At 38.6% G+C, this 26121-nt stretch overlaps 1 protein-coding gene across 1 annotated transcript in view; it reads right to left on the reverse strand.

The window, feature by feature from the left end:
- Positions 1–26121, reverse strand: part of LOC149576686 (syntaxin-52-like) — a 78699-nt gene that overhangs the window by 10081 nt on the left and 42497 nt on the right. The window contains exon 2 of the mRNA XM_089819154.1: positions 11495–11596. Coding sequence (XP_089675280.1) covers positions 11495–11596 — 102 coding nt within the window. The remainder of the gene's footprint in view (positions 1–11494; positions 11597–26121) is intronic.

Genomic DNA, 26121 nt, shown 5'->3' on the forward strand with positions numbered 1-26121 from the left:
TGGGCAGCTTGTCCACGGGCTCTAACTCTAAACTCCTCCGCCAGAAAGGCCCCGTGAGCAGTCTCCGCGAGTAAAAAAGGAAAGGTTTGCAGGCATATAACAAAAAGAACTCTGCCATAAAGAACTCCGCCGTCTGCAGATTTCACCAAAAGTAGAAACTTCTTCATTCCTTCATCACCAGCAGAACACTTCGGCAGGTTGCATGGGTGCATTAAGAGTGGTTTGCCGATCGGTAGTCTTGAGATTGGGAGGGGCAAGCGGAAGGTTTGGTTGCCGCATACTTTACTTGCTACGGCATTTTCAGTACGTGCTCGCCTCGGCATCCTACAGAAGTGCATGGCGCTGTCGTGACAGTTTTTGTGGTCCGGGCTAGTAGAAGCACACGATATTACTGCCAATTTTTGCTTGGATGCAGAAACTCTCCATGCCTGTTCTACACGTACAATCCGAACAACTGCGGCTCTTCGGGGATCTGTGAACCGACTGTTGCAGGAGGCAAGTAAAGAGGAGAATGGAGTGCATATTAACGAAGGTTTTGTGACAACGTAGGGAGATTTTGTGCATTCAATTTTGACCTCACAACAGCAATAAAATTGTTGAGATCACATTCTCCTCCAAACGGGATTCTTCGCCAGATACTATAAATACACTTTGCACATATTTCTCTTCCTCTCGACCTGCAGGGGATTGGACTGGCAGTTTTCCGCAAAACTTCATTGGGTTGCCGCGGGAGTAAGCAGAACTATAAAAGAAATAAGAAATAAGAGGCCACCTTGATATGGAATCGGCAGGCAAGCGGAAGCCGTGGAAGAGTCAGTTGGCAGCTAATATGGAAAAGAATTCAAGAGTTTTGGTATCGAGAATTCGAGTTGCAGGCCCCTCCGGTTCGAGTAGCAAGAAACAGAAGACCAAGGAGGAACTCACCTATCTCACCGTCCAATATGAGAGTCTTAGTGGGAGCGAATGCCGGAAGTGGTGGCAGGAGACCCCGGAAGCAAACCAGATTAAACAGATTTTGATGCGAGCACAGGTGCATTGGGCCATCCAGCTTCCCATCTTTTCCATCCGGTTGTTCGAATCTGTATTGCGCACCATGATAAAGACATATAGCGCCCGGAGCAGAACAAGTACATTCCTGTACAAGCAGCAGCAAATGATGGTGTCTTTTAAACCTAGGGATTTCACTAGGGTTTTCAGCATCCCTGGCCCCGATGGGAGGAAAGTGGAAATCAAAAACCATAAACTCTCCCGGGAAAGGAAGGAGCATTGGATAGATCTAGTGTGTCGGGACCTTACACCCATTGAGAGGGAGACAGCGGTTCAGGGGACAAAGTGCAGAGGGCTTCGCAGGGACTTCATTCGGGAGGGTCATTGGCGGTGTATCATGGACGTCATCAAGAGCAGGTTGACAGGCGCCACTCGAGCTTCGAATATAGCATTGCCGCAAATTGTGTTTATGAATGGTATCATGCAGGGAGTGGTATATGATTGGGCCTCAGTGCTTGCTGACAGGATGGAGGAATTCATGACGCTTCAGCACCGAACATTTTTTATGCCGCACCATGTCATCGGGCTGTTTTTGGAGGCTGCAGCCAACCAGATTCCACTAGATGGTTTTGAGGCTCCTCCAAGGGGCAAGTTGGCAGACGGGGAGCCTCCCATATTCTACTGGGGACACTTGGATACAGGAGGATCAGCAGCAGGTCACAAGAAAGTACTCCGCGGACTGGCTGCTTCCGGAGAGACAGATAGCGGACGAAAGGGCACTTCGATGAGTGACGAGGCGGAGTCCGTGGAAGAAGAGGTGAGCACATCGGCGGAAGTTGACGGTGAGGCAACGGGTAGTGGGCCCACATTCTTTACCCCTCCTCAACTGTCAACTTCGGCGCATTTGACTACCTTTCCGAACAGTCATTCCCGCGTTTGATCAGCGCCATGCCCCGGTCTTTATGACTCCTCCAGCGGAGGCAGATGTCCCACGGACAATGACGGAGATGGTCCCACAGGGAGCGACAGATGTCCCACGGACAGTCGCCGAGATATTGCCAACGGCTGTAGCAGAGGTGATTCCAATTGTCCCAACAGATGCCACCGTCGCAGTCTCAACGAGAGCACAGTTGCCACCACTAGAGCCTGAGCCGCAAGTTCGGTTGGAGGTCATTGATTGTGATGCAGTTGTCACCGTTTCATCATCTTTTTTAGCAAAGGCCGAGTCAGCTCAGCCAGTACCGGAGGAGAACATGGAGATCGCGCAGTCAGACCAACCAAAGGTGATGGATAGAGCTAGTGAGTTTTTGAGGCAGCAGTTCCGACTCACTCCTGCGAAGCGAGGTCCGTCCATTCAGTCTCCTAGGTGTTCAGGAACATCACCAGCAGTACCAAAGCCTCAGCTTCAGGAGGAGGGAATGCCACATGCTATGGTTGCGCCAACAGCAGAGAAGGCGGCACCGGATGTGGGCATGGCTCCCGCTGCTGAGGAGGAGAACAATGATGCGGAATAGTCATTGGAGGACTTCACCAAGGAGGATTATGGGTCGGATGAGGACAGGTGTCGAGATTACCTCAGGACTATGAAGTCTGCGTTGAAGAAGGGACATGATGTGGCAATCCAGGCCCTGACTCGATGGAGGGAGTGGCATTTGATTAGAGCATATATCCGTGGGATCTGTCCTCGACGATTTCAGACTTGTTTTGTAGACAGGGCTGGCCGGCGGTGGAGACAACTAAGATGTTGGCAGATTGGGCTATTGAGCCGGAGTTGGGACCCAGTGACACCCCTATGATGAAGCTGGCACATGAGATTGTGGGATTGTACAAGGATGTTTACTATGGTCGTCGGCGTGCGAAAGCGGACAGGGTTGCAGCAGAGAGATCATTGGCAGCTGAGAGTGAGGCTAGACAGAAGATAGCCGCCGACTTGGCCAACCAGCAGGCAGCATGGGCCGCAGAGCGGACAGCACTACTAGCAGATATGGCAGCAGCAGTGCAGGAGAGGGACGTGGCTAGGCAAGGTACAAAGGCGGCGGTTCGAGATAAGGATGCGGCTGAGCACGAGATGCAGTTAGCTAGGAGGCAGGCTATGGATGCGGCGCTTCTTCTAAAGGAGGCCGTCGAGGTTATTTCTCAAATTTAGACAGATCTCCGCATCAGGACAGAGCAGGTGTATGAGTTACGTCGCCAGCAGCACACTTCTGGGATGCCCCCTTCTCTCTAGTATTTCTTCTGTTGTCTGTAAGTTGTCTCCTAATTTTGTTAGTCGTCAGGAGACAACTATTTTTTTGGGGGGGATGGTGTCAGCCGACTGGATGGGTCTGGCGGTGTTTCTGTAGCTGACGGATTGATTGTCGTCGGTGTTTTGTATTTTGTAGCCGACGGGTAAATAGTTTGTAGCAGATGTAATGTTGTGGCCGACGGACTCCTTCGGGAAGGTTCGGCAGTAGTATTTATATCCCGTCTGGGATCATTGTAAATCATCATCTATTATTGCGAATATTATGAAGCCTAATGTATGTTCTAGCATATGCGAATATAATTCTGCTATTCTGTTCCATTGTCTGGATGCGTTGATTTCTTTACCAGTATGGTAAACACTTCTCTTGGATCCAAAGAACTTTGACACAATTCAGGATTACATCAACAAAGCCAATGAGTATAGGGCACTACTTAAAGATTGTGGAAATCCCATGAAAGATGAAAAGTTGATTCATCACATCCTGAAGGGGCTGCCTTCAGAGTATGCTTCGTTTGTTTCGAGTTTTAATACTCACAGGTTGACCATGGGAACTGCTTATCAGAAGCCTTCATTTGATGCATTTGCAGAGATGTTGATTGTTGAACAATCTCACTTGATGGATTGAGGACTTCTCACGACATCAAAGACCAAAGCCTTGGTGGTTAGTGATGACTGATGAGCTCCAATCAAGTTAAGGAGGGAAAAGTTCTAGCAACAACAACAAGAAGCAGTGGAAGCAGAAATCACAATTTGAGACACAACAATCCTCCTCACACCAAGGCAATTCTTCTTCCAACAAGAAGGGAAGTAATGACAAGGACAAACTTTTTTCTGCATATTGCAAAAAGCCGAATCATGACAAGCATCATTGCAAGACTAAAAGAATCGATGAGTTAGAAAACCTACTCAGGAAGAACAAGATTCAAGTGCCAAGTACTTCCAAGGATTCAACTCCAACCTCTTCAAAGGGTAAAGGGCAAGCACTTATGGCAAACTCAACTTCTTCGGAATGGATACTTGACTCGGGTGCCTCCTACCATATGGGTTCTTTAAAGGGAGATTTTTCTTCATTGAAGCAGTCAAAGGTACCACACATCTTTGTGGGAGATGATACTAAAATGGAAGTTGAAGAAAAAGGACATGTGGAAATGGACAATGGGGAATTCAAAGATGTTCTCTATGTTCCAAACCTTAGCTCCAATCTCCTATCAATTTACCAAATCACTCACCTTGGAGATGGTCATAAAGTTGAGTTCCTTCTAGATTCAGTGATGGTGCGCAGTCTCAAAAATGATTCATTGGTTGCAGTGGGGAAAGTCAATGATGACAAGAGGTTTTATTCCTTCTCCCACTTTGTGCCTAAGTCTTCTTCTCAAGCTTTGTTGACTCACTCTAATTCACAAACAGCATTATGGCATGAGCAGTTTGGTCACCTTGCCTTCCACCATCTTCAGCAACTTTGCTCAAAACACATGGTCAAAGGTCTACCTAACATCAACTTTTCTAAGAGTGAGTGTTCATCATGTTCAATGGCTATGCATCTCGAGGAGAAGTATGATAAAGGGAAGTCTTCTAGAGCTCCAGTTGTTCTCCAGTTGGTTCACATGGTTTTAGCAGGTCCTTTTGCAGTGACTTCAGTCAGCCAAGGCTGCTATATCCTCACATTTGTTGATGACTTTTCGAGATTCACTTGGCTCTACTTCATTCATCACAAGAATGAAGTAGTTCATAAGCTTCAAGACTTTAAGACTCATGTTGAACACAAATCAAGGAAAGCCATCAAGGTTCTATGGGTGGACAATGAGAACAGATATGTAGACAGAAGACTTCAAGACTTTGCAAACTTGAGAGGATTGATCTTCAAAATCAACCAGCATTAAGTCCGCACAAGATAGATGTTGCAGCACTGAGGATTAGGACTCTCAAATCCATGGCAAGTTGCATGGTAAAGGCCAAGTCTCTCGATCTTACACTTGAAGTTGAAGCCATTAGCAGTGCTACTCACATACTTAACAAGTCTCCTCATAATGCCCTAGACGAGAAGACTACTTTTGAGGCATGGTGCAGCAGAAAACCAGTTGTGAGTCACTTCAGAGTCTTCGGTTGTCTAGCATGGGCAAACCTATCTTCCAGGGGTTGCAAGGCACCAACACCTAGGCCTTGTACTTTCATCGGTTATGAAGACAATGTGAAGGCTTACAAACTTATGGATCCAGAGACTTGTGAGATTTTTGTGGAGAAGGATGTTCACTTTGAGGAAAGTTCACCCGACTTATCCTCTACCCCTCTCCGCACATCATAAATAGTGGAAACTGATAGTGACACCAGCGATAGTGCTTCAACAGATTCAAACACGTGGGGTTCTATTGACAGTTGCAGTGAGAGGTCACATCATCAATCCAGTCCACATGCTTATATTGCCACAATGAAAGGTCCAACACAGCATGGTACATCTCGTCTTCCAGCTCCAGCTTCAAATGATGACTACATGGCAGACATTGCAGGTTTGTTCATGGAGTCACACACCGCAAACTTGGGAGATAGCCTCGAGGACTTACATCTTCTCTTTGATGAAGGTGATCCTTCAACAATTGTTGCGAGGGCTCACTCTGACCCTCATGTCCATTCTCTACATGATCAATCTTCACAGATTGGCGTGATTGTGGATACTTATGTACAACAATTGGCGGAGGTCTCTTTGTCAGTTGAGGAGACAGATGGTTCATTGGAACAGGTTCAACAGACATCCTTGCCAGATCTGCATTCGTTCTTTTCAGCATAGTTGGAAGGGGTGAACATCAGCATTAGCACAGGGATACTTGAGCAGGTTTCAGGGCCACTATACATCTTCAGGATTGTACCTTTGCCTTTGTTTCTTCATAAGGGGAGGAACGTCATTCTGCACTCTTGGACCAGCTTCTTCATTGGAGCAGCTTTCACTGACAGGCATTCTTCATTTGGAGGGGGGGACTACCTTGTCTCTCTTCCTCTTCTTTCTTATGGGGGGACTTTTTCCTCTTATGAGGTTCTTGTTCTTCTCCTTCTTCACTATTGTATATACTAGATGTATGTCGTAATTGGGGGGTCTTGATTACTCCATCCATCCATGCATCCCTATTTATCTCTCTTTTTGGGGGAGGGTTTTTCCCATGAGGTTTTCCTTCTTTCTCCGCTTTATGAGAGATTGCATTTTCATTATGTACATGGGTACCTAACATGGCCTAGTAGCCGGGACCCACCCTGCATTTCATCCTAGTTTTCGTAAGCTTAAGGGCATTCCCCTAAGTTGCACTTAAAGGGGGTTGTTAGTGTAAATATGTATTTACTATTTATACTTACTTAAGTTTACTTAGGTTAATGCATCATTTTATTATTTTATTTTGTGAGACACTTAGGAGTTTGCGCACCTTTTTTAGTTGTCATGTTGACAACATAGAAGTACGCAACTCTATTTTAGCACATGGTGTCTACAACACTAATTTGCGTGTCACACCCTTGTAGGCTTATCCTCTCATCATCGCACTTACTTCTGTGCTTAATGGAGAATAACCCATATCTGATGGACATGTGCCTAGTTGTAAGACTTATCGTGTAACTGATTACAAGGCATTCTAAATGTATCTCAGAGGCCTTTATATACAAGCACTCCTAGTGTACTTTCACAAGGCATATTGAATGAAGGAATACCAGCACTTCCATAATAAACCTTTTAAAATATAGCATTTATATCTAAACAGGAGTCCAGTGAAGTAAATTTTCGTAACGAACAAACTTGCAGGAAGAGTGTTATTCACTGAGCATGTGAACGTTGTACCAGAGTTGCTATGTAGATCTTGCATTGGCATTTGTAGATCCAGTGCCATGGCCATCAAATCAATGATCAAGTAGTTTGGCAGCACAACAGGTGCACATTGGGTAGGTATAAATATTGTCCTATTACAACTAAAACAGTTTTACATTGGGTAGGTATAAATATTGCTTCACAATACATATTGCTTATAGTTCTGAGACTCGTCAATAAACTCTTCCATATAGCTGGAGATCTTCAGATAGCATGCCTGCTCTTCTTTGTTGTTATTTTTCAAGATTTCCACTTCAATTCTTTAGGAGCTTTCCTCAAAATTATCCTCTAAAATCTGATTCATGTAGCTATGCGTCTAGGATTGTGAAATCTGTAGTAATGTTTATTTTATATTGCACGTACATTAAATTTGTATTTTTATAGGTTTGTACTAACTATGAGTCATAAAAGTAAATTTGGCAGTAAAATGTCCAATCAAACACAACTGAAAAACAATGTTCTGGTTTCACCTAAATCTGTTGTACCCAAAGCTGGAACTTCAAAGAAATTATGAATAAAGGAGAATTTTCAGAGACAGAAATTTGGGACTACAGGATTGAACAAAGCATTTTTGGAATGACAAAACTGAAAATAGTAATTAAGTTGACAATGTTATCTCTTCCTCACAAAATGAGAAGCCTAAGAAAATAGACCAACCTACAGTTAAGAAACATAAGATCTGTATGGACTGTAACAGTACATGGTTCCCATTCTTAAGCATGTGACACAGTTTAGAAGGCACTTTCTATTGAACAGCTCCATCAGAGTGCCAGCAGCCAGTACATATATAAGAATTGAGTGGAAAGAGAACAATGTGATGGAGAGCTCTATCCTTCTAGAGCACTCTAGCTCTTACTAAGACCTTTCTCTTGGTCTCATTAGGGCAACTTACCTTACCCTTACCTAGAGATCACTTCAAAGATCCCTCTCCTCCTAATAGACCTCTCCACCAACTTCAAACCCTCTCACATTGCTCATCAACTTCCCTGTGCACCCATGGACTCTAGTTGCTCATTGCACCTCAAACTGGTTTGGGAACTTGGAAAAGGAATTCCTACTAACATATCCCTATTTGAACACCATTTGATCCATTAGGAATGGATCTTTCATTGATCTGCTTACCAATCCCTTGGTTTTTGACCTTTAGGCCTTGTAGCCCTTTTGCCCCCAATTAGGTCTCCTAGAAACAAAAAACCTAGTGTAGACTTCAACTTTGTCAAATGAACCCCCAACTTTCTTTGGGATTCCTTCTAAGGTTCTCCTAACCTTCAAGATTTCCAAGGTCTAAGGTTCCAATACCATCCGTACATGTGCCTATCAGAAAACCCCTATTTTTGAGGGTTCCTAGGGCTTGTGGACCAGTCTGAGTTCTAGGCCTTCTTTTGGAGCCTTGTGCAACTCCTCCTTGCAACCATCTGTCAAGGATTCACAACTCTTCCTCCTCCAACTCCTGATTGGCACAAACCAACCATTTAGCAAGTTTTCTTGCTACTGTCCTGCCTAAACCACTAGCTAGAATGCCTCAGCACTCACCTAGGGCTTGCAGGCAAAAATAGCAACCCTGCATTTCAACACTCCAAAATTCATACTTACGATATTTACAGAATCTACCTAACTCACAAGGTTCAAGTTCGAGTTCAAGTTCGAGTTCGGCAACTATGAAATTCGGATGAAGTTCGATAAGGATAAAAATTCCAAAAAAAAATCGATATTAAATTCGCCTGATATAAAAAAATAAATTATATATAATAGTATATCAATACTTTATTTTCATTTTCTTCTATTGACTCTTACAAATTGAAATAAATTGAAATAATACTATATTTTATTTATAAAACATTAAACTTTAAAAACAAAATAAAATCACCAATTATATTAACTAAAACATAAAATAGAAATACATTAGTTTTTTACTTTAACTTTACAAAACAAATTGAAAAGCATTTAAAATAGTAAAGTTTTAAATTTGTTGACATGTTAATATAATAAATAAATTATATACTAACTACTAATATTATCATCAAAATTAATAAAGATAAATGTTATAATAATAAATAAACTTAAACCTTTTAATATTAAATGTATCTTAAAAATCTAAAAATGAAATGAAAACCTAATATTCTTTGCATGGCGACAGAAAAGCTCGATCAGGCAAGAGAAAACTGTGTTTGCGGCCAGATGAAAGTGATCACGCAGCTGTACCATGCACTATAGTCTTTCCCCATTGCATAGATGACAACGATGGCGACAGAAGTCTAGGCGGAGAATAGACAGAAACAAGCGACAACAACTCGGGCAAAGAATAAACGACAACAATGGTGACGGAGCCCAGGGGGGAGAAGCAAAATGGATCTGTATTCCTATGAACTGAAGCCAAACCAGAAGTTTTTCTCCATGCTGGACAAGCTCAACCCAAATTTAAACAAATTTTTTAATTTTTTCTAGGTTCGCCGAATTTTGAACCTGAAGCTGAAAATTCGGCGAAACTTGTGACTTAGGAATCTACTGCTTGATTCCAGTGGCCATGGGATTTTCACCATGGGAACTCGAGTAGGAGACATTTTGACAAAACTAGTCCTGTCCAGGACAGCGAACCAGTAAAAACCTAAGGAATTTACAAAAAGACTAAGAACAGATTCAAAAACACAAACCAACTCCACAAATCTTTATTAAACAATGAACATCAACTTGTCAATGCATAACAGTAAGCCCCTCAATCCATTAGAGGTCTGGATGATGGCAAAACTCCACTCTGTGATCAAATTCTTGTGCTGCAACTTGTGATTCCATACAAATTGATAACCAACCACTCTAACTGAAGTGTATCTTACCTTATATATCCTATTCCCTCCTGTCTAGACCCTCAAGTCGGGTTTAGGACCCCATTTGAGTCATTTCCTAGATTTTAGGAAATGTTGTCATGACAACTTTTACAACTTTTGCACTTTTGGCAATTCCTCTACTCTCCAAGGTATAGTTTGGTCCAAAACCTTTTGTATGATCCTAAAAACACTTAAGGACAACAACTTTATGATTCTCACTTCATTTGAGGATTTGGTCAACCCTTTGACTCACCTAGGCCTTTCTAGGACTAAGCCTTGACCTTATTGAAAACAACCTTCAAACTTAACCTTAAGAACCTCTACTCAACAACATGCATCCTACACTACTTGGGACCTCATCAATGGTCCTTATTACCTTGGTGGTTAGCTAGAACCACTTACAAGCCAAAACTTGGATTAACCCCTATGCAAGATTCTAAGGTGCTCCTGCACCACAATGATTAGGTCTTTGAGAGTGAGTACATTGGTTTTCTATCCTATATATAACATTCATGTCAAAAAATAGGATTAGATTTTTGAGTTGATGTAACAGACCTAAAGGAAGCCGGAAGGAATGAGCTTAGCACTCCAGCAACTCACACTACAGATGTAAAAGATGTCATAAAGTAGCAGCTGGACGGCATCAACAAAAAATAATCAAATTTACATATTGATAACAAGTATCACATGGTGTCCCAATTCTCAAAATCTTGTGAACTTAAAAAGACAGCCAATGACTAGATCAAGCACACTCACAACACATACCATGACATACCCAATAAGGTACAGAAATTTCTGAAAAATGGGAGGATTTATTCAACCAAAGACCAAAAGCATCTGCTCCAAGTTACAAAATCCAATACCAGCTTGTACCAATCAAGGCATAAGCTTATGACTAGAATCTATAAATAAATAGCAGTATAATATTGCAAAAATGTTATCTTTCAAGAGTCCAAAGATAGGCACATGCATCTGACAGGCTTTTAGAGCAGCAACTAAAAATAGCTCTCCCATCACCAAAACAACAATTTTGTCATTGCACAGTCCTGATGTTGTATCCCCTTTGTAATTAGCTTTTTGAAAAAGGCCTTGTCCCAGTATATGCAAAACTGGAGAATATGGGAACACCATCTTACCATGCCCTTGAGATTCATCCCTTCAGCAAATTTATTACAGGAAATCTCGTTTCTCTCATCAAGGATTGCATTATCAATTTCCTAAAGATAGGGCAATCATCACTTTTTTATGTATAAAGCTTAAATGTACTCTATTGCAGAAAAAATAAAAAGAATCCAGACTATTGGCCAGACATTTAACATTCTTCTCTACACTTAGGGTTTTACTTTTAACCTATGTAGAGAAAATTAGAGTGAACTAGTTGTTCAAACTTCCTTCCCATACTTTGAACAGTGTTCTATGAATGCTTTCACAGCACTTTGGTACCAAGACTTTATGCTCTTAGCACATTCTGCTTCTAGATTGTAAAGGGATGCTATTATTTCCATTAAATAGTATTTAAAAAGAAATTCAATATGTATGACATAATGGGAAAGGCCACAAACAATGCAGTTTCCATAGATGGGGCAGGTGGAAAATTACTTCTTGGGAGACTGCAAGGTGCATAGGCTGAGTGCCAATTGCTTTAATTGCTGCCGCATGTCAAGTATCATATTTTTCCGGCTGTGTAAATCCCTCTCACTCCTGCATATCATTAGTGTGTCAATCCTTCAATTGTATAACTTTTTATAAAAGAAACTGTCTAATGTAGTTTGCATCTGAAAAAAACTTAATCTAGCAAAAAGAAAAATTCCTTCAACAAAAAATATTTAGGGTTTAACACAATGTCATGGTAATCAATATTAAAGACAAAGTAAGCTCTCAAAGGAATTTCACAATGCAATGAATTACAAATGAGAGAGAATAATAGTGATTTTTTTAAGCATCTTGGCACACAGATAGATAACCAAAAACATTCAGAAGTTTGCGAAAAATGTCACAATAATAAAAGGTAGCACAAATATGAATGCTTACAGAACCTCAAACACTTCAGTCAATGATTGAAAAACTTAACAATTGAATGAACAGCTGTCTTCCCAATTCAGGCATTAAAACCTCATAACTAATTTGCACATATAAAGATACAGTACCAATTTCGAATATAGATCTTAGATACAACACCTGATACAGTTACAGTATCTGTTAAAGATACAACAAAATTCAAAATAAAAGTTGGATACAACATGACAGAATACTTGGAAATAAAAGTTGGACACAGGCAACAGTAGGTGAAAGGAAAGTCAATTTTCTAGGCAAACTCGGAAACAAAATAGCATGTTAACGTTCATATAAAAGACAAGAAAATTAAAATTAAAACCAAATGTTAATAAAGCTGCACATAAATGTTTCGTACAAATTGTTTGAAAAAGCAAAGTAAACAAAAATGGACATAATTATTAATACCCATATTGAATTTTCTATGATCAATGGTTCTGAAACTTTGATTGTCAATTCACGCATTAGTGCTTTGTTCGGGTTTCAACTGTGTAGGATGATTTATTTGCACTTTGCAGCATGGAGTGTGATCCGAAACATTGATGCAAACAAATCCTACACATTTGAATCTAGAAATAAAGCATTTATCTTAATGAACCGTGAAAAATCTAATCTCTCTAATTCATGCATTGCAAATGTCCATCCACAAATAGTTCGTAAATTGTGATTTAGTTGTTCAAAATTCAAACCACGTCAAGGTCAAGTAATAAGAACAAATGATCATGCATCTCTACGTGGAGAGCATCTGTGTCATCTCTGTATCTATGTATCAATCCCCTTGCTACCATTGCCAGCAAGTAACAAAAAATGACAAGGGTAACTCCTTAAGCTCCAAATCAGACTGCTCTTGCTAAATATCCCAAAATTTGATCAACCTTTGTTTGTATATGTTAATCTTATGTGACGAGATCCAAATTGGATTGTGCGGTACACTTATTTCTCTGCCTTACTTCAGAGTAGTGCAGATGAGGGTTAGGGACAGGGTTAGTTTAGCTTAGGATTGGTTTCGTATTAAAAGGTGTGACACCCACTTTCGTGCTATAAAGTGCCCAGAAATGTCAAGCTGTTTGTGGAAATGGTCTGGAAGGAAACATGAGTGTTTCACTTAAAATCAATATCCATGTTCAGAATACAGAATGTCATTTTTCCTGCAACATAGTTCGTCAATAATGTTCATTTTATACACATGCACATAAAAACCATTAAGCACAAGATTCACAATAACGTTCATTAAAAGAAAATTATGTCCTTTTGTTTCTCTCCTTTCTTATGCTTGTTGTTCCATGGGGAGGCACCCCCCAAAAAGAACTCGTATCCCCTATACGGGGACATTTCTGAGACTTGAGGACTTAAGAGAAATGTTCCCCCACAGCACCACCACATCCGCCAAGGACATGACCAAGTTGATTTCTATATGTCACATGCCAACTACAAACTTTAACTTTGTGAAAAAAAAGTTTGTCTTTCATGGGGCACTTTTAGTGATGTTAATATTGCAGATTTTTTCTTGAAAATTTCAATTCACCTCAATTTGTATATTAGTGCCTGCCCTCACCAACGCTCTGCTGCTGCCCCTGCGTCCCCATGCCATCCCCAAAATTAGGCCCTTGGTCCTCTCATCCCCAAAACCCATCACCCTACTAGGAAACTCCATGAAATTATGCTTATGTCTTTTATGTTTATTTTCTTTTTAAATCCTGTTATTTTCATTTATTAGCTCACAGTACTGAAAAATACATCATAAACATTCTCGATATAGGCACGATGCAGCATCACAGACGTATCCAAGTTGTTGGGGGGAACCCTGTGCATCTATTATCTGCAACGAAAAAAAGGTGCAGAAAATGCTTCCTACACTAATCAGTGAAAGGAAGTATGTGAAAATGGAAATGATCACACAGTTGCAAGGAAATACCAAGAAGCATTATACTATGACACAGCGATAAGGTGAGTAAAATCCTTTCAGGAGAAAAAACCCCACTATGAAGCAACTCAATGCAACATTCAGTAATCAGTGGTTACAATACACTTGCAGAAGCATATCACCAGCAGGAGATCTGAAGCAACTCCAGCATCATAACAATACCTATAGAACTCATTATATCAACAGCTAATGCCCATAAAATTTAATATGTCAACCCCTAATGCATGTGTCTATTATAGCCACATGAAAAATGTACACTATGCGCACAGAAACCATTGGACAAGAAAACATGAAAAACACCCTAATACAATCCCCTCACAAACATATTCAAGGGCACCGCACCCCTAATCCTCACCCCCATCGCCACAGCTCCCACCACCATCAGCTCACTTGTCAGGGAGAATATACATTACAAATAGGATTGCAAGGTGAATATGTCACAATTAATATGACAGGTCGAGTTCCTCATATTATCATAAACTCTTTGACGACAAGTAGGAACTTTTCAAGGGAATAAAAATAATTGCAAATGAGACATATCACATAAAGAATCAATAAATTGATCTCAAAATAAACTTCAAATTCTCCATTTGAAGCAACTGATTCTCTTCTGTTCAGCACAGAAGTCAAATGTAACCAGATCCATTTATGTGTGATTGTATCACCTCTCTCTTGAATTAATGAATCTCCTAGAAAACATTTTTTATTCTATTTCTCATCATTAATGGTCAATGTTTAAACTAAAAAATTATTTTTTTGGTTATTTTTTGGAGCTTATAATAATGCTGATGAATTCCGGCCTGTTCATGGGCTTGTTGGGGTTAATCCAACGTCTAAGAGGGAGAAGGCATTATGGACACCTCCAGAGGATGGTTGGATTAAAATTAACTTTGACAGGGCGGTCAAGAGAAACCCAGGTGTTTCAGGGTGTGAGTGTGTGGCAAGAGACCATAAGGGCAACACACTCACATTTGCAGCCAAACGTTTGCAGGATGAAACAAATAACACTACAGAATGTTCGGCAGCCAGGGAGACTCTTGGCTTAGGAGCAAGAATTGGCTATAAACAAATACATCTCGAAGGTGATTCAAAGATCATTATAAATGGCATAAAGAGAGGAAAGATGGAGGCATGGCACCTGGATCAAAGTATACCAAAGTAACAAGAATCGGAATCGGATAGAAATCGGCAAGGCCGAATCAAATCATGAATCGGCCATGAATCGGAATTGAATCGGCCATGAATCGGAATCGAATCGGCCATGAATCGGAAAATTAAAAAAACCCTTGAAATTTAGTGAGTAACTTATTTCATAAACCCTTTATCGCTGATTTGATTCACCGATTCACAAAAAATCGTTTGGCTTGAATCGAATCGCCGAATCGCGTGAATCGCATGAATCGCCGTGATTCTTGGAACTATGAAGTATACAGCAAATCAAGGAATTGCTTCTAGTTTTCGATGATTTTAAAGTTTCACATTCATTTCGGGACATGACCAGAGTGGCGGATTTGCTAGCCAATTTAGGTGCCAATTCAGCATTGGGTCCACAAAATGAAATCTTTGAGGACTTTCGTCACCTTGGATTTGAATAAAGAGAGTACTATTGTTCGGCCTTTAGCTACAAAATTCACTCATGATAATTAAAACTGGAGGTTTTAATGGAAAGGCATTATGAGTCCGAATTTCGATGATATTAATCATTTCACGGTAAGCAGAGATTTCCTTGCTACCAATGTATCCCTCACGCATGTCAAATGGAGTGTTGGCTTGCTTTGGTACTTCGCTCCAGAGAGTTCCGAGGCAGATATATTCATATTGAAGGTAGGGCAAGCTCATTTTTTTTTTCATGGAGATAGAAATGGAGGTGAACTTTGCTCTCAGCTCAGACTCTCAGATTCAAAACTATGAAGGCCAAATTTCCACGCAGCGTCTTTAACATATTTTTGTTTTTGACAACCCGATCTTTCTGAAGGTCATTCAGTAGATGCTAGGGCCAAAATATTTGGAGGCATTCTGGAAGAGGAGATCTAATTTGGATGTGACATCATTGTTTGTTGCGCTTGCAGTGATGGTGGGAATCGAAAGAAGAGGTCCGCCAAGTGGTGGCTTCATGTGTAGAAAGGCAATGGCTTCTGGGGCTGGAAGATATAATTGAGAGAGTGGTTCTCGGCGTTGGAATTGAGATGGGTTTTGCGCCTTGGTGGCTAATTGGTGGAGGGTACTCTTCTATTCAACCACTGGTGGTGTGGCTTTCCTATACTCCGCAAGGCATTCACATCCCCAAAGCAAAACATGTTAGAAGCATGAATGTTGATGATACCTCTATGGGGGAGTATTGTAGAAATATGATTAGATCATTATCATGATGATATGTTACATTCATGACTGTGTTTGTCATTGATGTCAACATAGTAGTTTTCTATGGTATCTGAAAGAAGAACAGCAGTAAAGAACAAGTTGGTACAGATAGACAGTTGAGCATATTCACTAAGAGAGGTTAAAGAGATAATATTAAGTGTCTAATATATGCAACTAACCTCGGAAGCATAAGATATTAATTTTGGAAGAAGTTATACAGGTTTTAGTGAAGAATGTTCTGAGATAGAGTTTACAGAAGCATGCTCTAGTAAACTTGCTATATCTCTTGGCAGAGTTGTTATTCTAAGAAGCCAAAGTTAAAGATGTGAAGAAGACATTCTAGAGATGACGTAGCTAAGCTCGCTCCTCATAATGTTACACGTATGGAAGGTTATTCAAGTTACAAAGCGAAAGATTAATGTTATCACTAAGTGTAACATGTTCTTAATGAGGTCCTATAATAATTAATTGACAGGTTGTAATAGCCAACTCAGGGAGTTGTTTTATGAATTCGATATAAAGGAAGGACATTTTCCTTTATCATATATGGAACGGATTAATAATTGCAAGAAGCACGAAGAGCAGAATGCAAAGATAAGCAAAGCAGAGCGAAGGTGAAAGAAACTTCATTGCCAAGGTTTTATTGTGTGATCCGAAATTTGATATTTGGATCCGAGGTTCCTGACCTGGTCTACAAGGTCTGACAGTGATTGGTCTAGTTGACAAGATAGAGGAAAGGAGTTAAAGTACCATACAGACAATTATTCTGCAAGGAATAGTTGAGAGATTAGTTGGACAGTGAGTTCAGTGGTCTTGCCCCAAAAGTTGTTAGGACAATGGGTCCTTCTACCTTCTACAACTCCTAACAAGATTGGCACAACTCCTAACAGGGTTGGAATCTTCTAACAAGGATTCAAAGTCTCCTAACAGGGACTCATATGTACTAAATGTTGTAATAGACTCCTAACAAGGTCCATTGTCTAACAAGGAATATTTATATTAGTAAATCATCTTGTGAGCATCATTCCCACTGGGGTTTTCCCTGTAATCAAGGGTTTCCCTAGTTAACAAATCTGGTGTATTTGTGTAATAACCCCAATAGGTTATAACTTCTTCAAACACCAAAAATCTTTATACTTCAGTTGTTTGACATTTCGTCAAACACTTTGCAAGCAAGCTCTGATACCACTGTAATGACCCTCCTCAAATCTGCCCTCAAAAAATGCTAATGAAAGCTCAAGGAATTTCATCAAACAATTCACATACAAAGGACGTATGACTGATATAGTATTTCAGCTAGCTTCAAATGACGTTTTCTTCAATTTGCATCAATGAGAATCTTGTGCTAGAAGACTACAATGGACTACACAATGACCTAACATGAGTGTGCTACTAATTTTGACAATATTCAGTGCATATATATGATCTAAGCATGAGAAATGAACACCTACAGCCAACTGGCATTTTTACAAACAGTTGGTATGCAAACTAACTAGCTGATAAATAATGGTATTAAATTGCTTAAATAGCACCAGCAACTATTATCTTCTTAATTGCAATGAAAATTACAATGCTCATGAAATATGGCCAAGACTTTGGCATTTACATGGATTACAAAATAATAATGCTGGTATAATGCACACTTACAGCTGAAAGCTTATAACACCCTAAAAAACAATACTAACAAAGAACCTGGTTGTAGATGGCTGTAATAATTTTCTTCTATGCTGCCCCTTCTACTTTGCTTTTTTCGAACTGCTTTTTCGGCCTGCTTTTTCGTACCCGCTTTTTCGGTTCCGCTTTTTTTGGACAACTTTTTCGTACCCGCTTTTTTTAGCCTGCTTTTTCAGTTCCGCTTTTTCGGACTGCTACTATGTTGAATCTCAAGATCATATCTTTCAATGGCGTCAAGATTTCCAGCTTGAAGGGATTTCGTCCTCCAAACTATTGAGACAATCTCCAACAAATTTTCCAATTTCTTTGATATTTCCAAGCATGCCTAAAAGAAGCTCTTCCATTTCTTTTATAGTGTTCTCACAAAGGCTCAATCCTTCGTTTTCTCAATGTGGGATAAAACATCACTCCCTTTTATGTAACTTATGTTTCCAATGTGTTATAAAATAAAGGGGACTCTTTTAATTTAAATATTTCCCACAAACTATAGTCTATGCATTAATAAAGTTAAATATTTAAATTTAACTTTATAAAATAGCTTTATCAATGCATAACAAATCTTATCAATGATAAACAAGTCTTCTTGCCGATTTTAAACAATCACCATCGACATACCGCTGCCACTGGATGTCCGATCATATCCAAGATGACTTACTATAAATAGTAAGTATGCCCAAAGTTGCCTCAAAACCCCTCAGAAAGACCTGCAACTGAAACTATCTAGGCCAAATGGCCTCTAAGTCCCTTTAATGTCCTGGTTACCCTACGGGACAGTGGGGAAATAGGCTAACGACAACATCATGCTATGAATGCTAAAAAAGGGGACATTACAATTTGTGATGAGCCTCTAAAAGACCATTAATTTGATTACTTTTTATCTTGATTTTAGCAGTTATCTTGCAAGAAACAGTTTAAGACTTTATGGTTTAAGCAAAAGAACTTATGTTTTATGAATATGCTATCCATATGTTAAGACATGGAGATTGAAGTGTTGATTGATCAATTATGTTGTGTTTGCTTGAATCTATGGCTTTTTATGGTTTAATGAAGGATATTACATATTGATAAGCATTTCCTCATCTATGCTATGTTTGGGTAGGTTTCTTCCTATAGTCGTAGGATTTGGAAGAGTGATAATCTAAACATTACCTTTTCTAATGTTGATGATGAAATAAATGCATGTATGTAGAAGTTGTTGCGTTTAATGCTTTTTAGGTGTTGTTGCGCATATTGAAGACAGCATTTCAGCACTAAAGTCAACACTGACCAGATGATTGATGAATCACCGCAGTAGCAAATCATGATACGAATTTTGTTATGGTGGCACACGAAGATAGTTTCCTCAACCTACTATATTCCTAGGGAAGTTAAAATGCAGTTAATAGCGTTTCTATTATAAACTTTATGATTTGTAATTGATCCGTGTTGACAGAGTGATCGTAGGAGTAGGAAGTTGTTAGAAGCTTTCCTTTAAATAAATTATGTTGTAACCTTGAAAGGAGATTATGAGATTTTGATCTTTTCTTGGTTTTGACCAGAAGGAAATAGAGTAGACTGTTCTATTCAGCAGAGTAGAATCTTGTTTTCAAATGTAATTGCTTATTATGAATGAATAGAATACAGAGTTCAAGTTTCCACCTTCAGACTTGATTGTTTTTTGTTCACTCATCCAAAGGGGCCCACTTGGTGAGTGAACTGCTTTGTTAGAATAGATTTCCTTTCTTAGTTTGTTTCCTTGCAAAGTAGACTTTTGTTGTTCCTACAGCAATTGATAACAGAATCATTGAACTGTTCCTGCAGCAGAAGTGTTCAAGTAGATTTACTGTTTGCAGCATTACTCTAAGCTTTAAGGCAAATATCATTTCAGTTCCTAGCTTAGTTTCCTTCAGCATTCCTTTCCTTTTGTAGTTGTAATGACTTAAAGAGGAATCAAATCATATACTTTGCAGCCACCCTCTCAAGCTTATGCTCCCGGGTTTATAGATAAAATAAAGTCAATATGTTATACTTAGGAAAATACATGATTCTGTTTAGTCATGGAGTCAATGTAGAAGGATGTCCAATCCTTTATTACTAAGGTATTTCGCTGACTAGACAATTTGTGTAAGTGCATTTTAGTATGGTGGTTGTTTACTTTGATTGAATGGTTAAGATTATCTAAGGTTGATAATTATTGGATAACTGACCGCCCCCCCCCCCCCCCCCCCTCTCAGTTATATTGGTGGACTATTGTTTCGAACAATTGGTATTGTTGTCTTGCATTTTGTCACCACAAAATGTAGATAACAGTACGAAACTTTTTCAAATTAATTTCGCATTTCTCTGAGTTTATTTCATTTATTTAATTGGTTAGTATTGATCAACCAATCGGTACCAATTGATACAATGAATCTTTTTATTGAAGGTCTTCGTCAAGTCTTTTTTGTTTTGCTTTTTGTCGAGCCTTTGCTTGATTTTTGAAGCCTTCAAAGTCCATTTTTTGTTTTTGAGTTTGCGTTTGTTTGTTTTTAGTCCTTTGGTTTTGCTCATGTCATGCCTTTCATTTTCCCCTTCAATTTGGTATAACCTAAAGGTCAATTGGAATTGTCAATCAAGAGATATGGTCATTTTAGTGCCTCAAAAGTGGACATTTTAGGTGCGCAACAGCACGAATTTAAAAAATGATGTTATATTTTCATTTTGACATTCATTTTTTGAAAATATAACATTTTACTCACTTTTTGTTATGTTTTGAAGTTACTTTTCATTTCACTTTATAACTTAAAGTGACTATAGTGCACTTTATGTTATAATTTTAAGTTGAGTTACTTTTTAATTTTTCATTTAAAGTGACTATAGAACTATATAGTTACTTTTTAAATTTTTTATTTTTAAATCAAATACTTATGTCACTTTAATATAATATTTATGTATTATATTGATTAATATGATGCATAAATGTTATTTTTGACACATATTGATGACATTTTTATAAAATTAAGTGAAATACATAACTTAAATGCCTCAAAGTGGACTTTTTATGTGCAAATGCATATAAAAATCTATAAAAAGTGGAAACTTTTCATACTATTGCACCGAAAAAATTCACTTTGAGGATACTTTTCATGCCATTACATCAAAAGCTTGTAAAATTGGACCTTTTTGATGCAATGACATGAAAATTTGAATTTTTATGCTTATGCATCAAAAAGGTGAGACATTTTAAAATATGTAAGTGACTTCAAAAAGTGAGATTTTAGAGACTTGCACATTTTAAAATATGTAATGGGCTTCAAAAAGTGAGATTATGTCTCAAGACATATTTTAAAACATGTAATGGACTCTAAAAAGTCCTCTTTTGCCTTCCAATATGTTTTAAAATATGTAATGAGTATAAAAATGTCCTATTATGTGAAGCAAACATATTCTTGCTTCAAAAACCTCCTGTTTTGATCATAACTTTTAATTTTTTCCATGGATTTGGATGAAATCGGTTGCATTCAAAATATTTTGGAGAGGTGATCATTTTGCCCTCATCAAAAATCAGTTTATTGCACCCAAAAATGTGTTCAAAACTCCCAAGCTAGGGCACAATTTTGCAAAACTCCATAAATCTTCAAATTTGGAACATGTTTTGCTTGGAATCAAATCATTTCAACCTTATTTGCTGATTCCATTACATTGTGATCATTATTTTGGTGTTAAAACACCAAATCGTTTTTGCTTGGAGAAACACGTTTTTGCTTAGAATGCTCAGAAAATTGGGGTTTTAATCCACTTTTATGCGTTTTGAAGCCACTTTTTTGCATTTTGATCCATGTATATCCATTTGGGGAAGTCGTTTTTGCATTCACAAGTCAAAAATGACTTCAAAACATGCATTTTTTTAGTCACGTTTTTGCAAAAACGGCTCAGATTTTTGAATAAAAAAGTCATATTTTTGTTCAAAAAACTCAAAAAAATGCATTTCCAGCCCATACCTTTGATCAAGAGGGATTGTTTTTGAGTTTTAAATGCATGATATTGTCTTTAGAGACCATTTATTTGGCATGTTCATGTCAAATCCGACCACTGAATGTCCATTACATGCAAGTGCGGAAAAAGTCTAAAGACTGTTTGAAAATCCAGATTTAAGAGAGAATTGGTCTTAAGTCTATAAAACTTGTTATTTTGGCTCTTTCTCCTTCATTTTTGACTCTTAATCTTCATGCAATTGGACTTTTTCTTTCTTGCTATTTAATTTGTGTTTATCTTGCTATTTTCATGCATATTTTAGTTTGAAGTTGCCCATTTGTCCATATATATGCCATGAAAAGTGCATTTTGCCTTTAAAAAGGATGAAAACTCTCATTTTCACACTTTTGGAATTTCCCCAAACTCCAAATTCGAATTTGCATGTTGAAGAGGTTTCCTTGTTGACATGTTTGAGTATTTTGCCAAAAGCATGTGTTTATTTTGTGTTTGTTTTTATGTTTTGCTTCTTTACATTTCGATTTTTTTTCTCCATTTGGAACAATTGCAAGTTCTTTCCCAAAAACTTGAGCATGTTTCACTTCACTCCACTTTCCATTTCCATGTCACAACACTTCATCTCTCACTCAATGAAATGTGATTACATGTTTTTCATCTCATTCGCTATTCACACATGCATGTAATCCCATTTTCCACTTTCGTTTTCATCCATCTCATTTTTCTCTTTCATTCGCACGACACGATTACACGAAATGTCTTACGTGTAATTGCATCTAAAAGGTCCAATTTTGACTAAAAGTCACTTTTTGTAAAGTCATAAAGATGTCATTTTCTCCTCTCCATATGCATTCACACCTCCATGAACAAATACATGTTTCCGTATCTTTCCATGCTTTCCATCTTAGCCTTCAACCGCATATGCATGTAAAGCGTATCTTTCACTCACACTTGCATCTCATTTCACCCTCCACCTTCCGTTACATGTTGCATTTACATATAATCCATTTTCCGTGCAGTGACATCTTGAAAGGCCAAGTCACTTTTTGAAAATCGGCAATCTCCATTTACACGCATTCCCATGCACCAAGCACTTTACTTCAAAAAAAAAAAAAAAGAGTTAAAGGTGTTGATGGAACGTTGTTTCGAGTGTACATCCGAACATCATCAAGAAGGTTTTCAAAGTGTCAAAGACTCCAGTTTGTGCTGATCTACAAGAGAGAATTCACAACAACTTGAGCGAAAAAAGATCGATCACATCAAGTTTCCACATGATAGTGGACAATTCATCAAAGAGAGCTAGAGGTTATCAAAAGACGCAACACTATGGTTATCAACGTGAATGCAGCAGTACAAGGTACAGGAACTCCCAATCCTGTTATCATCTAAGATTGCATCGTCAAGTACAAGGCCTTTCAAAATTGTTCTTTTCTCTTCCGTCTTCTTTCTTCTTCTTTCATGTTTGTAGTTGGAGAAGATGCATTACATGAAAAAGTGTAATTACATGTAATGCGAGTTACATGTGTATATAAAAGATGTAATGCGAGTTGCATGTGCAGTTGCATGTAACCCTTTAATTTTTGTAGTTAGAGTTGGTCAAAGTTGATTGAGTTGCTCCCACTTTTTCCTCCCCCTTTTTCTCAACTTCTTTGCCTATATAAAGGAGTGCCCCCTCATTGTATAAATTATCTTTTGTTGTATGCAAGAAAGCTCTGCCACATTTGTGCAAGCATAACTTTGATTGTGTAGTACGAATTTGAGAGAAATGTGAATAAAAGAAGCAATTGAATTCGAAGCTTTGACTAGAAACAATTGTGATAGAACAAATTAAAAGCTTCGACTATAATTTGTGCCTATTGTCTTGATTCATGTTATTATTGTGTGTTCAATAAAAGAGCATAGAGAGTTAAAAAACAATTGAAGCCCGACCTTTGACAAGGAACAATTGTGAAAATCCATAACTAGAAGCTTTGTCTGTGGCTTGTATTTTCATCTTAATTCGCAAAATAGTTAGATTGTTCTTACTTTTAGGAGTCTTTGTGCCCTAATTGTAAAATTTTTACCATATAGAAGTATGATCGGACTTAGAGCCAAACCAGTATGTTTTAGCTAGCCTTTGAGTTAGTAAAAATTTATCGGTATCACTGTTTCTAGCTCTTGATAGAAGTGTAGTTAGAGATTTACCTTGCCCATTATTCGTTCTACAAGTAAGTGGATCCTTTCTTGAAAGTTAAGAAGAAAGGATATTAGTAACACCCTGTTTAAGATCTCTCGACTTCTTGCTTACTTTGTGTTGATCCAAGGAACGATGAGAAGGAGGAGCAGCCTTCCCTTTAAGGTAGGAGGGACTTTGTCTCACATGCTGTGGTTGGTCATCCTATTTTGCAACTGAATTTTTACCCAAAGCTGTCGGTTGCAAAAAATCCACCCAACAGGTATCAGAGCATCAAGTCCTTGAAGATAAAGTTTAACTTTGGGAGATCCATGGCAAACATATTCAAAAAGGATAGTCAGAAGTTCGATGGAACAAATTATGACAGCTAGAAGGAAAAGATGAAGACACATCTGTTGTGTATGGGTCTAGCATATTGGATCTTGACAAAATCAGAAAAGACAATTGTTGTTGAAAGTGTTTTAAAAACTTGTACCGAGGAAGAGAGAACTTTTCATGTGCGACATAAGAGCTAGAGAAGCACTATTGTCTGCACTTCCTAAAATGGTAAAATCACTTAATACTTCTCATATGATTTGGAAAGTTTTGGAAAATAGTTTTGAAGGTATTGAACATTCTAACAAATTGAGGCTACAAAGCTGGATTTGTGCATTTCAAGATGCTAAAATGATGGAAGATGAATTTATAAGAACATATGTAGGTAGGATATCAGAAATTACTGCAGGTATCAAATCTCAAGGAGGAACCAAACAAGATGATGAGTTGATATGGAAGATATTGAAGAGCTTAACTGATGTAAGAGCATCCTAGGTTGCCTTGTTATCCTACTCATTTTTTGTTCATTCTGCAAGTTGGTGTCGAGTTACTGGAGCACTTAGTTGGTGCCAAGTTACTATAGCACTTGGTGCCGAGTTACTGTAGCAATCTAGTGTTGACCGAGTGTTCCTTCATTTGCCGAATTACCCAGTGTATGCCAAGTGACTCTTCATGTGCCGAGTTACCCAATGTATGTCGAGTGACGCTTCATGTGCCGAGTTTTCCTGTTTATGCCGAGTGTCAGCATTTTGATGTAATTTCTGTGAGCCGACTTGCAGGATTTATTTTGATTGCGATATTTATGTTAAAATCTTTTCTTAAGATGTGTCTAGACCGTTGTTGGGTCAGCCTTCCTCTTATGTAATGTTCTAGAATGATCTTTAAGCCGTTTTGACAAGTATATAGAGAGTGTTTAGGCTTAGAGTTAAGCAATTTTTTTGAGAAGAGGATTGAAGAGCAGAATTGGAAAGTGTGAATTTGTTGTTGGATCTTTGAATGTGAATGTATTGTATTTGGCTATAATCCAGAAGGCCTTACAACTGGGCATGTATGTTAATAATTTGATGAATCAACAAGTGTTTTCTCTTCTTCCTCCTTTGGTTGTTGTTCTATGTGTTGTGTTTCCGTTGTGTTGACTATTAAACAAGGTGGTTTGGATAGTTGGGTGAGCCTTTGGCCTTAGTTATTCATTCCTTCCCTGCGTCAAATGGTATCAGCGCTAGAGGTTCGTCCTCGTGGAGATTGGATCATGTAGAACTCTGATTTGGATTTGGTTATAGGGTGGCAGATCTGCAGATTTGACCTATAACTTGCAGAGGGTTACAATCTTGTAGGAACCTGATTTGTAAAGATAGTTTGTGGTAAAGGAAATAATGTTAATAATGTTATATTGGATCAATTGAGACAAATTGCAACCAAATTAGATGCTGTGGAGATAGCATAGAGAAGAGGAGCACATCTAGATGATGTAAGTGATGATGAAGTAGCAACACCAAACCATAATCCAGAACTTGAAGAAGATCAAGATGAGAAAAGATTATTGTGAGTGTTGTCTAAGGCAAATTCAAAGCCTATTGTAGAAGTTGTTCCGTATGATGGAAAATTGGATACCAATGCTATGTTGGACTGGATCTCTAATATGGAGAAGTTATTTGAGTATGAAAACACTCCTAATAATAGGAAGGTGAAGATTGCAATCACTAGGTTGAAAGGACATGCTTCGCTATGTTGGGAGCATTTGCAAACTGATAGGCAAAGGAGAGGAAAGGAGAAGATCAG

Source organism: Cupressus sempervirens, chromosome 1 (assembly GCF_028749045.1).
Source record: "Cupressus sempervirens isolate cs-2001-9-10 chromosome 1, ASM2874904v1, whole genome shotgun sequence".
NCBI lineage: Eukaryota > Viridiplantae > Streptophyta > Pinopsida > Cupressales > Cupressaceae > Cupressus > Cupressus sempervirens.